At 47.5% G+C, this 16,818-nt stretch overlaps 2 protein-coding genes across 2 annotated transcripts in view; one reads left to right on the top strand and one right to left on the bottom strand.

Annotated features, from left to right (window-relative positions):
- LOC144933891 (myosin-binding protein C, cardiac-type-like) overlaps nucleotides 1–3,096 on the top strand; it is a 91,651-nt gene extending 88,555 nt beyond the window's left edge. The window contains exon 33 of the mRNA XM_078859175.1: nucleotides 1,300–3,096. Coding sequence (XP_078715301.1) covers nucleotides 1,300–1,406 — 107 coding nt within the window. The 3' untranslated portion in view covers nucleotides 1,407–3,096. The remainder of the gene's footprint in view (nucleotides 1–1,299) is intronic.
- BET1L (Bet1 golgi vesicular membrane trafficking protein like) overlaps nucleotides 1–16,818 on the bottom strand; it is a 355,770-nt gene that overhangs the window by 287,633 nt on the left and 51,319 nt on the right. The gene's annotated exons all lie outside the window — the stretch shown is intronic.

Genomic DNA, 16,818 nt, shown 5'->3' with positions numbered 1-16,818 from the left:
ATAATAAAAAAATTAAACTAAAACATAATAAAATAATTCTCACGACGTTTCGGCCACAACGCAAGCAGCCGTCCTCAGGTGAAGAACACGTCTGTTGTAAAAGACAGCGTCTGGTTGTAATTACCGGTGAAACGTCAGACGCTGTCTTTCCGACAGACCTGTTCTTCACCTGAGGACGGCTGCTTGCGTTGTGGCCGAAACGTCGTGGGAATTATTTTATTATGTTTATTTGTATTATTTCCCTTCTACGTGACTTTACCGAAAGAACCAAGAAGATGAATCCCTGCAGTCACGAAAGCTTTAAATCTAAAAACAAACTTGATGTGTAGGGGGTGGGTGGGGACCCACCCGCTCTCCGGCATTCTGACGGGAGCTGGGCGGCTGGCACTCGGCGCATCGCTCGGAGGCTGCACGCGGCGCGATAAATCCCACCAAGGGGTGCAGTTTATCCCACCAAATTGCCGATATATTAATTACATCGCATCGCGGTTTCAGCGGCACTCCCGAGTCAAAAATAGAGGGCTCATTAGGCCTGTCCGGCGACAGTCCCCACCCCCCCCCCACAGCCACCTCCCCCGGTACAATGTCAAGCGCGGTACGGGGTTCGCTAACCGCGCTGGGTTGGCCTGCCGTCGCAAATAGAGACGTCGCATGACTACGGAAGGCTCGGTGCCAGGGCTGCGTCTTCCTCGGGTGTTCTGTCCCCACCGTGCGCTCTGCGAAATTCTCCCCCCCCCTCCTCTCTCTCTCTCTCCCCTAACGTCTGTGAGTGCACAAGGGGACATCGAGCCAAAATGTAATGGATCATCAGGCCCGAGTATAATCAGCGGCGCAAGGCTCGATATGGGACACGTGTCAATTATGTGTGGTATGCTTTAATGTGCGGGGTGTCGGGGGGGGTGAGCAGCTCGCTGGCGCAGTGGTTAGTTTGCGTGCCGCGCTATGAACCTTGGCGACCCGGAGTTCGATCCCCGGCCATGGCTGAGAGTAGTGGCGAGCGATATCTGCGCCTTCCCCGTGGGTCGACTCAACCTTAAAAGATTATCTGGTACAGTTGCGTAAACATGAGCACTGGGGAGACAAAGGCGGAAAGACGTGGCGCTGGCTGCATCACTTTCTCCGGCCTTCATAGGTGCCACCCAGCCACCTCAATATGGTCAAGTCCGTTCCGCCGTTTCCAGTGCCACGGTCCGGTCCAACGTTTTGCTTTTGCCCTGCATCCTTCCGTTTGTCCGTCTGTCCCTTTGTTGTTCCATCCCTCCGTTTGTCCGTCCGCCCGTCCGCCCCTCTGCCTCGTAGGCACGCCCAGCCTGCTCTCCCTCATGCTGCTGGGGATGCCGATCACCTACGGCGATCTCGACGATGACATCTTGACCCTGGAGTTGCCCGCCAAGCTGGGAGTCTGATGGGGGCAGATCCGCCCACGACGATCCTGCACCGCACAGCAAAAGAACCGCAACACACAGCCATGAAGGCCGACTTCACTTTTTTTTTATTTTACCCCAAAACCCCAGTTTTAATCCAGACACGCCCTAATTGATGCGTGAAAAATCCCATTATCTCTTTGCCTGAACGTTTGCACGGATAAGAGGAGTCAAATCGGAAGTGGCACAAAATACATCCGTTCATCCGAGCCTTTGCGTGGATGATTAGCCCAGATCTGTCCCCTGGAAGAAATTAATCCTTCCTGTCTTCGCCTAAATGGGGGGGATAAAAAGGAGCAAATGAATTCAGACAATGAGGATCTGTCCCTCGGAGGCACCCCCTCCCACCCACATTGAAGTGGATTAGAGAAGGGTCAACACTTAGGAAAGTGGTGTAGGTTATTATTCTGGTGAACCTTATCTATGCACGTATCAACTCGACTTGAATGCGTTTAAACTCAATGTTAATGGCACTACTTAAAACCGTTGATGTACTCGGAGAGTACCTGATTGGCTTTCAACTGCTGGATGAAGACCTTCACATTTTTCCAAAAAGCATTTCATCCTGAACAAGGATGAGCCGGAGATGATTTTGGAAAAGTGAATTTTGGTGATGCGGTGAATTTGATGATGCGGTGCGGAGGCTGTCTGTATTACCTAATCACGCTGCACTTATTGCCTTTATAGGACACACGTACACGTTTTCTTGAGACTCCTGTTTTTCTCAGATGCATGAGGAGGAGCTGGATGGCACAAACTATGCATGTTGACGCACGGTAGTGAACGTGGCACCCTCAAATTTTATTTATTTTATTTTAGATAAGTGTTCTTCTTTCTGGTAAGAAGGCAGAGCACGAGATGAAAAGGGAACGACTGGGCCACACAGTACAATCAATAGATCACGAAATAGAATTGCCTTGCATGTTTATGACTGCATGCTTAGCAAATTAAGAACAAGACATAAACATCCATAAGAGGGTTTTTTTGGGTTAGATAGCGTAACAATAATGTCGTTAAACCCGCCACCACCAAACCCACAATATTTTGTGGGTTTACTCCTCAACACACAAGCGGTGTGCTGACCTAGTAACTAATTGGCATGTTTTGTTTACGTGGCAAACTTTACCAATTGGCTGTGTCAGGTGCTGGCGGGTTTAACGACGCATTTATATTTACGCCATCTAACAAAAAACATATTATGGATCACAGAGATTTGTAGGACTCTTCCTCTATTGGGTTTTAATTCTAAGATGTTTTCAGCCAATTTTTGAGTCATCCATATTTCTGTACATTTTCAACGTCGCATACCATACTTGCTGGGGGACTACGGTATAGACTGATATGCAAATAAGGTCGTATTACAGAACATGTGTAGCAAATGACTGCTAAGACCACCGTGTACCAACGCCGCACTGAGTGTGGGCGGTTAATTGGTCGGGTAGGATCTGTGACGCTTAGGTATGCGTCCTGAATTACATGCGGCCCTCTAACCCCAACTTTAACAACACATATTTGACACGAAACATTTTGCTGCCAGCGTCACTCTCACTGGAATCCGAAGAGTAATGAATCGGATTAAAAAGCACTCGGCTTGTTTGAAATTAAGCACTCTGATCGCGTAACTCGCCGACTTGCAACTCAACCGCTTGATCGAATTAAATTGTATTCACTGTGTCCCAAAATTCATTTTTTCGGGGGTGGGGGGGGGGTGTGTGGGGACAACTACGTTAAGGCACGTACAGGTATGTTTTTTGTTTAATCCTGGTCGCTCGTATGATATTAGTTATTGTTAGGTAGGACATAAACCAGTGTTTGTCCGCCCTATCAATATGTCTGCACTTGTAATTCAAATAAGGGGCACTTTCTCACGTGCAAAACAAAACCCACAGCGAATAGGAAAACCCCCAGTAACTGTGTGTGTGATGCAGGCTGCTACTGCAGTGCGTGTGCATTTATCGAGAGCAAAAGCGACAAAGTGCGGCCAATCCAAGGCACGTGGTCAGAAGGTGTGCCTCGTCTGGGATGAGGATTGCCTGGCGCTTGTACGTTTCATTCGTCCGATGCTACGTGATACACAGCGGCAATAAACGTATTTGAAACACGTGAAAGCGAATGGAGATGGTTGTCCATAGCATGATTGGCCACGTGAGTGTCTTGCGTGTGAGCACTTGTGAATAATTCTCGTGCGGTGCCTCTGTGGTTGGCGCACTGAGCCACGGACCGCGTGACCCAGGTCCGATTCGCACTCACTACCAATAACAGTGACGGCGAATATCCGAACAGCTCCTGGGCCTCCCAGAACTAAAACACATTCCTGCGGAGGGAGCTGGTAGGAACGTTGGGTTGCTCGGTCAATGGCCAGGGTCAACGGCGGCGTGGTGTATTCCGCAAATATAGCCGACTGTGAGGGCGGGCACAAGCCGGCGTGAGTAGGTTAAACGTTGAGTTTTATAAGGGCACCACGGGGTGACCAGCCCCTCCCCACCCAGCCCCTCTCCACCCTCCCCTCCCCACCCAGCCCCTTCCCACCCTCCCCACCCAGCCCCTCCCCACCCTCCCCTCCCCACCCAGCCCCACCCCTCCCATTTTTGGATGCATGACGGACGAACAGACACAATAATCCCCTGTGGGCTGGTGGAAACAGGTGGTTCCTACCAGTATTAGTACTGGTGCTGTGTGTGTAAACATCAGCACTGGGGGAGACAAAGGTGGCCAGGCATGATATTGGCGACCCACTCGTGTGCGCCGTGCCGGCCTCCTTGAGTGTTCGCTTTACGGCAATTGACCCATGAGTTTCTTAAAGGCTGTACAGAGTGATCTTGTCTTTGTATGTTGAGCAGTGTGGGTCAGCAGTTGCGTGATTTGATCTGCCAAACTATTGGTTGGGTGCGAGAACTGAGAAGTCACCCCGGCCCACCACACCAACCAGGACTGAACAGCGTGGTGGACGGTAAGGCATGGAGAAGCCTTCATCCAACGGGGGATTGACAGAGGGCTGAATATAGTCGCCTCTGTAAGGAGGGCCCAGACCGTTAACACTGCCCAGTGATCTCGCTTTTGCTGCTTGTTGCAGAGGCTCGCGGTTCAATTCCATCATTATTACTGCGGGTATATTCATCCACAATGCATGTTACTTTATGTTGAACTTCTTTCGCGCAGGACGTAGGCAATCTGAGGTGCGAAATGAACGCCTGCGTCATCCGAATGCCCCAGGTCACACGTGCAAACGAGACCATCCTGGGTTTCTCGAGTTCTCACTTGGCGTTAGACAAAATAAAGCTTATCCATCAGAGGTTTTTTGGGTAAAAAAAAACCTTCAACTCGTCCACGGAAAGCAGGGCATTAGCAGCTAAAACTTGCCATCTGCTGGATGGATTTGGGATCTCCAATTTGTCTCGGCCCATGACAATGCATCGCAAAAGTCACGACTTGAGGTCATCACAACCGGTGTTGTTGATACACCACCTCACCTCTGCTGAATCCCGTCGTCGTTGCTGAAGTTGGCATGATATTAAAGTGAAAAAAAACACTATGGAAAGTACTTTCTCTTTCCACATCTGAATGACACTTTAAAGACAGAAACATTTCACACGCGGATCAGGTGCGCGAGGCGAAGGTTACGAATCCGAGCGGAGTGGCAGTAGAGTTGAGAGATGGAGCGATGAAATGTGTCTGTGTGCAGGTGCGGAGCGCATTACTACGACGCGGCATCGTGTGGGGTGGCCGCGGCCTTTATCCTGCAGTGGATTGACCGTGGCTGATGATGACGAAAACAATTGGTCCGGGATCACCTTGCAGTTGCTTGTCGTACTCCACAGCCCTTTGTCGATCTGTTGTCGATGGTGGTGAGGTTGGGTGGGGGGGGGGTGCAGTGGGGCACCCCCCGCGTTATTTGACTTCGCTGGGCATTGCTGCAGGTTGGCATATGACGTCCAGTGCCGGATGAAACGGGGCCTTAGCATATGTTATAAAGGGGCCCTAAATAAAAAAAACGTTAATATTAAAAGACATACATTTTTAACTTGCAAAGTAAAGTAATTGTATTTTTTCATTTGCGATACAGCCAGATAATACGACAAATCGCTAACCTTAAACACCCAGTCGTTCATAAAGTTTGAAGGGCAGTATAGTACTATAGTAATAGAGCAAGTGCAGAGTCACTGAACCGGAATTGATAGCGTGAAAGCATTTCGCGCGGGGCCCTTGAAAGTGCGGGGCCCGTAGCTACTATATATGTAGTAGCTACTTTTGCTACTATAGGATAAACCGGCACCGGTGACGAATACGTGATTTGCTTTTGCCAGCAACAACAGGCTTCACGGTATGACAGCGGGCTGGGACACGCAACAGCTGTTGGAGGTGGGTGGTCTGTTTTTGTTTCTTGTTACCAGATTCCGACACCCGAGAATACTTCATTACTGACACAGAAATAATATCGGCGGGCCCAGCACATTCCCCAAGATCGCGTTCAGCTTGGCCGTCCGTCCTCTTCACGTCCGCACTATTAAATTAGCGAATTGGGGGCTCCAATTCATTACTGGGCGGCGTTTCATGTACCGTTCGCTGAACCCTAACGTCGAAGGGGGTGGTGGAGGGAGGGGGGGATTGCGGGCAAATTATCGCCTTACCGAAGATGATGATGATGAAGATGGCGATGTTCTAGTACCGGGTTAAAATAAGATGGTAAGGCGAAGCGCCCGAATCTCGCCGAATATAAAATTAACCTTTTTTGCAGATCGGTGGTGGCGAGAGACGGATGAGAGGATGGTATCCAGTGTTGAGACAACTTGCAAATAAGTGGGTAGATGAGTATAAGTGCATCGACCGTGCACCAGAAGAGTTGCGTAACTGCGGTGAAATGTGTATTTTTTCAACGCAAAACAATATAATTCATTTGTAAAGTTTGAGCCGAGACGGAATAGAGTATTGTACGTAAAGTGTGTTTCGTGTGTGTACTACAACCCTATGTGTACACACACACACGCGCGCGTGGTACGGAACCCGCAAAACCAGCTAGGTGGGCGATATCAACACAGGTGCAGGCGTCACCACTGAGTTGGGAGATTTACTGGTAGAAATCTCCTGGTTACACCAGCCCACAGGGGATTATTGTGTCCCGTCGTGCAGGGAGCGGATGGGTGGGGAGGCAGGGGCTGGGTGGGGAGGGGCTAGGTGAGGAGGGTGGAGCTGGGTGGGGAGGGTGGGGAGGCTGGGTGGGGAGGGGTGGGGCTGGGTGGGGTGGAGCTGGGTGGGGAGGGGCTGGTCATCCCGTGGTGCCCTTATAAAACTCAACGTTTAACCTACTCACGCCGGCTTCTGCCCGCCCTCACAGTCGGGCAGATTTGCGGAACACACCACGCCGCCGTTGACCCTGGCCATTGACCGAGCAACCCAACGTTCCTACCAGCTCCCTCCGCAGGAATGTGTTAAAAAAAAAGCATTCGGTGCGGACGACAAGGAACTCATGAAGCACAGCACGGCGTCCGTTCGTACAGCACCTAGAGACCCTGCACCTGGAATTTAGAGACCCTGCACCTGGAGCCTTGAAATCCTTCACCGAGAGCCTGAAGAAACCTTTCACCTTGAGCCGAGAGACCCTGAACGTGGAGCCAGGTTCCTGCACCTGGAGCCTTGAAATCCTTCACCTGGAGCCTGGAGACCCTTCACCTGGAGCCGAGAGACCCTGAACGTGGAGCCAGGTCCCTGCATCTGGAGCCTTGAAATCCTTCACCTGGAGCCTGGAGACCCTTCACCTGGAGCCGAGAGACCCTGAACGTGGAGCCAGGTCCCTGCATCTGGAGCCTTGAAATCCTTCACCTGGAGCCTGGAGACCCTTCACCTGGAGCCGAGAGACCCTGAACGTGGAGCCAGGTCCCTGCATCTGGAGCCTTGAAATCCTTCACCTGGAGCCTGGAGACCCTTCACCTGGAGCCGAGAGACCCTGAACGTGGAGCCAGGTCCCTGCATCTGGAGCCTTGAAATCCTTCACCTGGAGCCTGGAGACCCTTCACCTGGAGCCGAGAGACCCTGAACGTGGAGCCAGGTCCCTGCATCTGGAGCCGTCTAAAGTGTGAGTTGTTGCCCCCATCGCCGAGGCCGAAATGTTGGATCCAGATTGAGTGACGAATGAATGGGAGAGTAGGAGATGTGAAGCTTGGCACGCGAAGTGGATCAATAACGTTCTGATAATCCGCTCCAAGCAGACACAAGACACGGCACAGATCCCCCGTATAACCTGAAAACTCTTAAAGCCCCATTGATGTGTTCTGTGTGTCCAGCGGAAGCTCATATGGGGGTAGCTAGTTAGGCCCAAGTGTTACTATTTGTGTTGCAGACACGGCTCGTCCACTCGGTCCGTTGGGAAGGAGCCCACCAAGCAGCTGGAGATGAGAACTTATTTTTATAATAATAATAATTTTTTAGAAATTGTTTTGTTGTGTTTAAAACAATAAAAATAAAATTATTCTTTCAACGTGAATTGCCCAATGAAGATGACATTTGAAGTTGTTCGCATTAGAAACCGCTGCAACACCACAGTCTAATTTGTACTCTTATGTTTTTTCGGTAAAGTCACGTAGGTAAAAATAAATACAATAAAATAATAATGAATGAAAATAAATCAATTAAATCACGACGTTTCGGAGGCAACACAAGTCTTCAGGTGGGATCGTCACAGCTAAATGTATTGTATCAAGCGAGGAGAAATCATACAAGTTAAGGGGAGGGGGAGGGGCTTATCTAAATGTGGTAGTCAGGGAATTGAACGGTGGGGGGGGGGGCTAGAAGGGAAGGTGGGCGGGGCTAGAAGAGGGAGGTGGGCGGGGCTAGAAGGGAAGGTGGGCGGGGCTAGAAGAGGGAGGTGGGCGGGGCTAGAAGGGAAGGTGGGCGGGGCTAGAAGGGAAAGGTGGGCGGGGCTAGAAGGGAGGGCGGGGCTAGAAGGGAAGGTGGGCGGGGCTAGAAGAGGGAGGTGGGCGGGGCTAGAAGGGAAGGTGGGCGGGGCTAGAAGAGGGAGGTGGGCGGGGCTAGAAGGGAAGGTGGGCGGGGCTAGAAGGGAAAGGTGGGCGGGGCTAGAAGGGAGGGCGGGGCTAGAAGGGGAAGGTGGGCGGGGCTAGAAGGAAAGGTGGGCGGGGCTAGAAGGAAAGGTGGGCGGGGCTAGAAGGGAGGGTACAATTGGATAACCTCAACCGGGGTTACGGCCGATGTTGGCTGCCAAATCCAAAATAGCAGCGCTGTTAAACGCTGGGGATGTCAACACTCGGTAAAATAGACTAGTACCTGTCAAATAAGACGGTACAAATATGCGTAGTTAAATCTTTTTTACATGGTTAATAACATCTTTCCAATGATTGCTCAATTTGTACCCATCATCACGGTTGAAGTTATGTCTGTGTTTGTATATCTGGATTTGTTATTTTTTTGTGTGAGGCTTGAAGGTCAGCCTTCTATTCATGATAACCCCGAGATATCTTGGAGTGGGGTCATAGCGCACAGAGCTATCACTGCAGGACACATCAAGTGGGGAGGGGCATCTGCTTGCATGATTGTTAAGATCGAAGGCGCTTGTGATGGTTTGGGAAAGATTTGGACGGGAGCCTCCAGCTACAGAAATATGCCTCCAAAAAATATCGATCGGCTGTTAAAGTATTGGAAATGTTCCCGAGGGATACGGCAGCCTTCCCGCAAACCACCCCTTAGGTCTTCTTGGTTCTTTCGGTAAAGTCACGTAGAATGGAAATAAGAAGATAATAAAAAATAAAACATAATAAATATAATATTATATAATATAACATAATAATGCTTTATTTGTATTATTTTATTATTTCCATTATTAAATAATAAAATAATGCTCGTGCGCCGTTATAAATATTATATTATATATTATTATGCTTTATTTTTTAATTTTTTTATTTTCCTTCTACGTGACTTCACCGAAAGAACCAAGAAAATGAATCCCTGCAGTCACGAAAGCTTTAAATCGAAATTCACCCGTTAGGTGTTTTCCTGTTACTTTTAAGCACAACCAAATACCGCCATATCGGCGAAATGGACGTCGTTAATTTGAATCCTGATATGATCAGCGAAGCTTTTGTTGCTGAATTCCCCGCACGGATTCGCGGCGCCTGTCGCGAGCAGATCGGTTCAAAGTCAGACGAGGGCAGAAGCGATCGGACACCGGTGACCGCAGCCGGGGTTTATTTCCACAGTCAGGCGACACGTGGCTCGCGATCAAGGCAGACACGGGTGAGCGTGGCACTGTGACAACCAGGTTCAGGGATCCAACCTAGTCGCGCTTTTAATTTAATTTTTATTAATTTCATTTTTTACCTACGTGACTTTACCGAAAGAACTAAGAGTATAAATCATTGCAGTCACGAAAGCTTCACATCTAGAACTAGTCGCGCTCACTCGGGGGGCTCGCGTCTCCCGTGCCGTTAAAGAGGAGTAACACTTGAAGCACAATCCTCAGCGCAGCACAATGTGGATTTAATACTCATTGGTTCTTTGGGTCAAGTCACGTAGATAGAAACATAGCTAATAGATCACGACGTTTCGATAGCAACACAAACCATCGTCTTCACGTGAAACAATACAGCAGGCGGACTGCTGAGGCAGGAGGAAATGTTGCGAGAGAGCGACTGCAACCAGAGGTTAAAAACGTTTGTGGTGGGTACAACCCAAGGGTAAGTGGGGGGGGGGGGCTAGGGATGGAATTTGCAAGTAAATGTAAGGCTAGCAAACGTAAGGCTAGTAAACGTCAGCTAATGAAATTTACAGAGGGACAAGGCGATAGAGAGAATATATATGTAAAACTTAGCAAACTTAGAAATGTAATGCAACTCAGAGAGTCGGTCATCACTACAGTTAACACTACACCTGGTTGATCAACGTCCTTCTAAAGATTGCAAAATTTTGCATCCATCTTCTCGGTTGAATTCATGTCTGAGTTGTGTGGACATCCTCCCCGTAGAGGTGGTTCAATCTTGATTTGAAGCTTTCGTGACTGCAGGAATGAATACTGCTTGGTTCTTTCGGTAAAGTCGTACGTCGATAGAAAAATAGCTTTTCAGCAACTCAATCAGTCCAGGCACTAGCCCTTCGTCTCCTCCTCTGCCTCTACAACAATAATAATTATAATAATGTTTTAGTTTTATATAGAAAAGCTATTTTTCTATCTACGTGACTTTACCGAAAGAACCAAAGAGTATTCATCCCTGCAGCTTCAAATCAATGTGGATTCATGAAGCACCTTCGTGTGACTGGATCTCGGGATGGCGTGCCGACACAGGGTGGCACGATCCACCTTGGGAGCACGTGGCACAGAAGGGTTTGTTATTCGCACAGGAAGATAGCGGTAGGCGGTTACAGGATTGACAGGGAGAGGATGCACTTCAGAGGTGCTGGTGGGTGCACACGCCTGAAACCCAGCAGTGTGGAGGTTAAGGGTCGGTGGATCGCACGAATGTTGCGAAATCCTCTTCCCGTGTGTGTTGGGTTGCCCTACCCTGGCTTTCCAAAAATCCACGCAATGCAAAGCTTGGGCAATTGTCGGTTGCAGCCTCACCACGTGGGCTGCCTTCCAGTTTGTCTTACGGTTCCTCGGCAGATTGTGAGACGCAATCGGCATGAACGAGGGACGCTATATAAAACTAAACATTCTGATAATTTGTATTGTTGTTGTAGAGGCAGAGGAGGAGACGAAGGGCTTGTGCCTGGACTGATTGCGTTGCAGTTGATCCGGCAAAGAGAATTCCACGGAAAAGGGAGCAGCGGAGGATAAGGAGCGACCTCGGCTGCTGGAGCGAAGCGCGTGGAAAGGAGAGTGGAGCAAGGTGAGGGGGAAGAGGATTGGTTCTGAACGTTGTTAGCTCAAAATGGCTTGCTCACTGTGATTACCGCCATTGGATTTCGCGCTAAAGTTGTGTGTATGCGGTTTGGACGCCATGTTTTTGTTTGCTGATTAGTTCAGTCAAGAGTATTTATTTATCCTGGAGGAATCCGATGAGCTGTCCAGCTCTTTTTGCACAGATGTCCAGTAGGGGCGGGTCAGAACGTGACAACAACAGCACAACAACATGACAGTAGTGCAACGTGTAATAAATGTAAACAAATAACTCAAACACATACAAATAAAACCAAACTATCCCCATCCTACCAGGTATTATTAGTCGTATTTTGGTGTAAAAAAACATGATCTTTTAATGGTCTTTAAAGATGTATGTCAGCGGGTATAGTTAATTTGGTGATGTTTGACTCCATTTGAACCCTTTTACTGATTGCTGCTTGTACATGTGCCATTATTTTGTCAGTCTCACCTTCCAATGTGTGGGTCGTGCGGATTGCTTCATCATACTTCACCAATGATCAAGGTTTTATGGATTTTATAGAGTTGAACAGATAAATGATCAGTTTGGTAATGTTCACAGTGCATTTTTTTAGATAAATCACGATGTGGTCGAATTTTGTTGTTAAACATATCTTTTTCTTATCTGTTTAATGCCACATTCCAGCAAAACAAGCACATTTTGTGGTTGAAGATTATTATTTTACCATTGTAACGTTACCGTTTGAGTTTCAGATTAAGATTTTGCATAAAACCACAGCTTTACAGCCGCAATTTCGAAAAAGTGGCAAAATTGCAAGAAAATGTCATTTTCAATGGGTATTTTAATAGCAACAGCGCCCCCTAGCGGGGACAGCGCCCCCTAGTGGCATGACAGCGCCCCCTAGTGGTGAACCTAATCTATTGTTTTTGCATTAAAAAAATTTTTCCTTTCCTCCCCCATTACCCCTTATTCTTCCAGGTCACTTCAAGTCTCCTTCAACATCTGGGCAAGGGCTCCCACCACCATCTCTGCATCTTGGATTCTGTCTTCTTCTTGCATACACACTCTTGCCTCGTGTAACATCCAGTGACATTGGGGTCCTCTAGCCCCACCCACCATGAGTTCATTCTTCTCCTTGTGCACCACGCACTTGCCCGTTTTGTACGTCCATGTCAGCCACTCGGGCATCCTCTGGTTCTTTGCCCAGAATATTCGCCATTCAGCTTTATTGGCAGGGTTTGAACCGTGCACCTCCACACTCTGGGCTCCATCTCGCATCGCGTTGAGCCACCGCGTCTTCACACAGATACATCGTGCTCGGTGCGGTGTAATTACTGCACTCTCTGCACCGTGCTGTGTTATTTTAAAATCAGCAATACAAAAAAAATAAGCTTTGGGATTTGAACCCAGGTCCACAAGTTTAAAAGGCACCTATTCTACCCACTGCACCACGAGGGGTTGGTGGTTGGTGTGATTGTTCTGGTTATTAAATTATAGTCGTTTGCAACATTGTCATTTCAAATGTATATTTACATGGAAAAAAATAAACACAATAATTTAGTTTTCTTTGTTGAAATTATGAAATAAAAAAAATAAAAACGTCGGATTTGAACTCGAGACTTGGTGGTTTGTAGCACCACGTCCCTCCCGCAGGGCCACAAAGGTATGGTGACGTCACTGACTCCCACATAGTTATACAGATCTGAGCAAAAATACCGACGTCTGCTAAATGTCGAAAACACGTTCCTTCGGAGTGGGCGGGTAGGAACTTGGTTGGACAGCGCATTCGTGCACGACAGAAAGCTCGCGGTCACGTGACGCACTTCAACCAATCCAGGAGCGTACTACATGTTTGGGAGGAGCTATGCACGACAGACAAATAATCCCTGGTGGGCAGTGTGGAACTGTTGTTCCTACCTGTACGACAGCAAAATACTAAATCTGGAATTTGAGCGGGCTCAACCACTTCAAAGGCGACTTTGCTGCCCACCACTGCAAAGGATTGGTGCGAGGCATAAATGTTCTTTCGTTGTATTTAAAGTAAATTAAATATACAAAAACTGTCCAGTAAATATTTTATCACCATTATTGAACTTGATGAAAAGAAACCACAGGGGCGTAAGTTATTAATAAACAGCGAACAGTGGATTTGAACCCATAACCCGTGGACTTGCAGCCCACACAAGTTCCCCACTAGGCCACCAAGGATGTCTTGCACGCATTAAGTGCCACTGATGTATATATATATGTGTGGAACTTCTTTCGCACCGTACGTTTCCAACCGTGCGAATCGGAGGTGCATCCGATATCATTGGTTAACTCCTCCTAATCGTAAGAGTTACCTTTCAACAATGAATGCAGCACTTATATTTTCAGCTAGGATAGAGAGCATTGGAGGGATGTTTAATATTGACCACAAGGCCGTAGCCATGGAGTCAACATTGGGGGGGACCAAATCTTCCAGGGTGTCTGGGGGTCCCAACCCAGAAAAATATCTACATTTGAAAACTCATTTCTTGCCTAAAATAAAAAAAAATTATGAACACATGGGATGGATGGACTTTTATTCATTTTTACAATGTCTAATAGTGTATTGTATTACATTGCTCTGTTTTAACTTTTTTACCATTTCTTGTTTCATTGTATGTAATGGCAGAGATTAGGGATTAATAAAATAGCACCATAACCACTATCATATAAACATAAATCTATGCATTGATTTATAAGAAGACAAGTCCAGATAGTGTGGCCAAGGTTTAGCAGTTTTTAATTACATAGCATAGCAATTACTTTTTTATAGCAATATATTGGAGGGGGGGGGACATTTTTAGCATATTGAATATTGGGGGAGGATGTGTCCCCCCCAATTTCTATTACAATTACGGCCTTGATTGTCCAGTAGGTAGGTGGGCATGGGCAGGACACAGCGGTCGAAACTCATGATGGAGTGGCAGGCCAAGGAGGGAGCATGTGCTGGATAGAATATATATTTGCTGGGGGGGGGGGGGTGAAATACCAGTCGTGTTGTGTCGATGGGGGGGGGGGAATCGTCAAACCCCAATAAATTAACAATCACTGGCTTTTATTATAAACTTCTTTTTTTAAACAAAACTCATTGTTCGTATAACGTGTTGTGCATGCAAATATAATAATGGTACGTGGCATGCTCACTCCTTCAGTGCCCTGATTGCAAAAGTGAGGGCGGCGATTTGTTTAGCATCAGCTGATTTCACTTCGAGAGCGAAAGAGAAACCAGATTCGCACGTACTACGGCAGTAGCACTCGTATTTTATTTCACAGGTAAAGCCCACGGTAAGAGCTATTAGCTCTCTTTCAGAGGCGAACTGGCCACGCACGATAGCTCATCGAAGTGGCTGATTTATCATCACACGTGGACATTTATAGCAGCAGCCAAATAATCTAAACTCGTGTTGTTTCGAAACGTGGTGATCACGTGAGAGAACACGCCGAACCCCTACGTGCCGAGTGAGGGAGATAGCGTCCACGTGGAGACCGTGAAAACTCCAAACGACCTCCTGTATACCAGGCGAGGGAGTTAACATTTCGCCACCGCGGCGCCCAATCAGCCCATGGATGGATGCGGTTGAGGGCCCAGTTTTAACCACGCTGCCCTGGACAGAATTTAGAGTAAAGTAACACGGAGTGACTGATAATGCCAGCCACTCGCTCGCTCATTCACTCAAGCCCACTCCTCATCAATCACACTTCCATCGCCCCTGCCACGGTCGTTGACTGTCCCCGTGAAGCTCACTCATTGATTCCTCTCGCCCGTGTCGAGGGACTCGTTCCACCAGACGCACTGTTCCACCTCCACACCGCAGGTGGAACCACGGACCGCGTGAGAACATCAACAGGGCCGAAATGCAACATCCCCTTCATCAATGGGACCATTAAAGCACAAGGCAACAGGAGGAGCAGCACGGCTCCACGAACTCTCCGCTGTAGCGATCTCGTGGCTAGCAGACCTCAGAATTGGGCATTTTAATCCATGAAACACGTCGCCATCGTCATGCGTGACGAATGTGACTGCAGATCACAACAACACTGACTCACTCACTGACATCACACACTTCTCATGCACCGCCCGTCTCTATTTTCAAGCTATTACAATAAAAACCTTGTCCTGTTCAGGAAGCACGTGGACTCATCGTATATTGATAGAGAGATGCCACGGTGTTTGAGATGTTAACGACCTCGCCTGGTATACAGGAGGTCGTGGCTTAGATCCAGACCCTGACGCCTGCTGCTGTATATTTGGAGTCTGTCTCTCTTCCCGTGGCCGCGTGGATGTTTCTCCGGGTCCTCCGGTTTGTTCCCTCCAAATCTAAAATCAACGTGGGTTTGGAGTATTTGCCTGCTATAAATTTCCACTCGATGAGCCACTTCATTGAGATAACAATTGTGGCCACGTCGCTTCGGGGAGAGAAAAAAAAGAGCTGTAGAGCTCAGTGGGCCTTAAACCCTGCTCGATTATGGGACCTGCCTTGCCAAGGTCAAAACATAAGAATAGGTTTTACCCTTTCTGGCAACAAAACGTCGTGATCTATTTTATTTTTTATTTTATTTCTACATACGTGACTTTACCGAAAAAACCAATGAGTATAGCAAAACAGGTGTTAAGATGTTAAAACACCAAACAGAAACCTTTTGCAAGGAATCGTGTCAGCATTAACCATGCAAACAAAAAAATATGGTTTAAAGCTTTCGTGACTGCAGGGATTCATCTTCTTGGTTCTTTCAGTAAAGTCACGTAGAAGGGAAGTAATAAAATAATAAAAATAAAACATAACAAAATAATTCTCACGACGTTTCGGCCACAACGCAAGCAGCCCTCTTCAGGTGGAGAACAGGTCTGTCGAGAAGGCAGAGTCTGAATGGCACGCCCCAGGCTTGGAGCGACTATTTATGCTGGGATGGAGGGGGGGAGAGCGCCTTGACAAAATAATTTGCATATCAAGATGAATTTAGCATATTTATCGGAAATGCAGATATGCGATTAGTACTACTTGTGAAATGCGTAGGAGGTTTGGCGAGGGGTTTAAAGTCATTATGCCCGTGCATTATGCAGGATTAGCAGTATCAAAGGGAGGGAGTAAGGTTAGAATTAATAAAGGGAAGGAATGTTAATAATATGGCGCCGCAGCAACTAATATGCTTATAGACTATACATTGTAATATTACACTATGTATTATTCTACCCACCCACACTGCTGTATATTCACTATACAATTACGATACTATATATTACCTTATACATTGTATTAAACATTACACTTTAATACTATTTATTATTATACAGTATGCTATACACTATACCATTGACCGTCGTGTGAAAGGTACTAAGAGGAAGCAACGAAATATGTCAATGGGAGAGTGGTGTTGAGAGCAAAGAATTCATAATATGGCGCCGCTGCAAGCTTCCTACCACCACGTATTGGTCCACACCAGAGACAGCTTTCTTGAGATCCTAATCTCAAGCAGTGTTCGACCAGAGGATTGATAATACTGGTCACGAACGCCTACGTGTTAAACAGACCAGAGCATGTCAA

The sequence above is a fragment of the Lampetra fluviatilis genome, chromosome 8 (assembly GCF_964198595.1).
Source record: "Lampetra fluviatilis chromosome 8, kcLamFluv1.1, whole genome shotgun sequence".
NCBI lineage: Eukaryota > Metazoa > Chordata > Hyperoartia > Petromyzontiformes > Petromyzontidae > Lampetra > Lampetra fluviatilis.
This window is presented reverse-complemented; position numbering and strand designations above follow the sequence as displayed.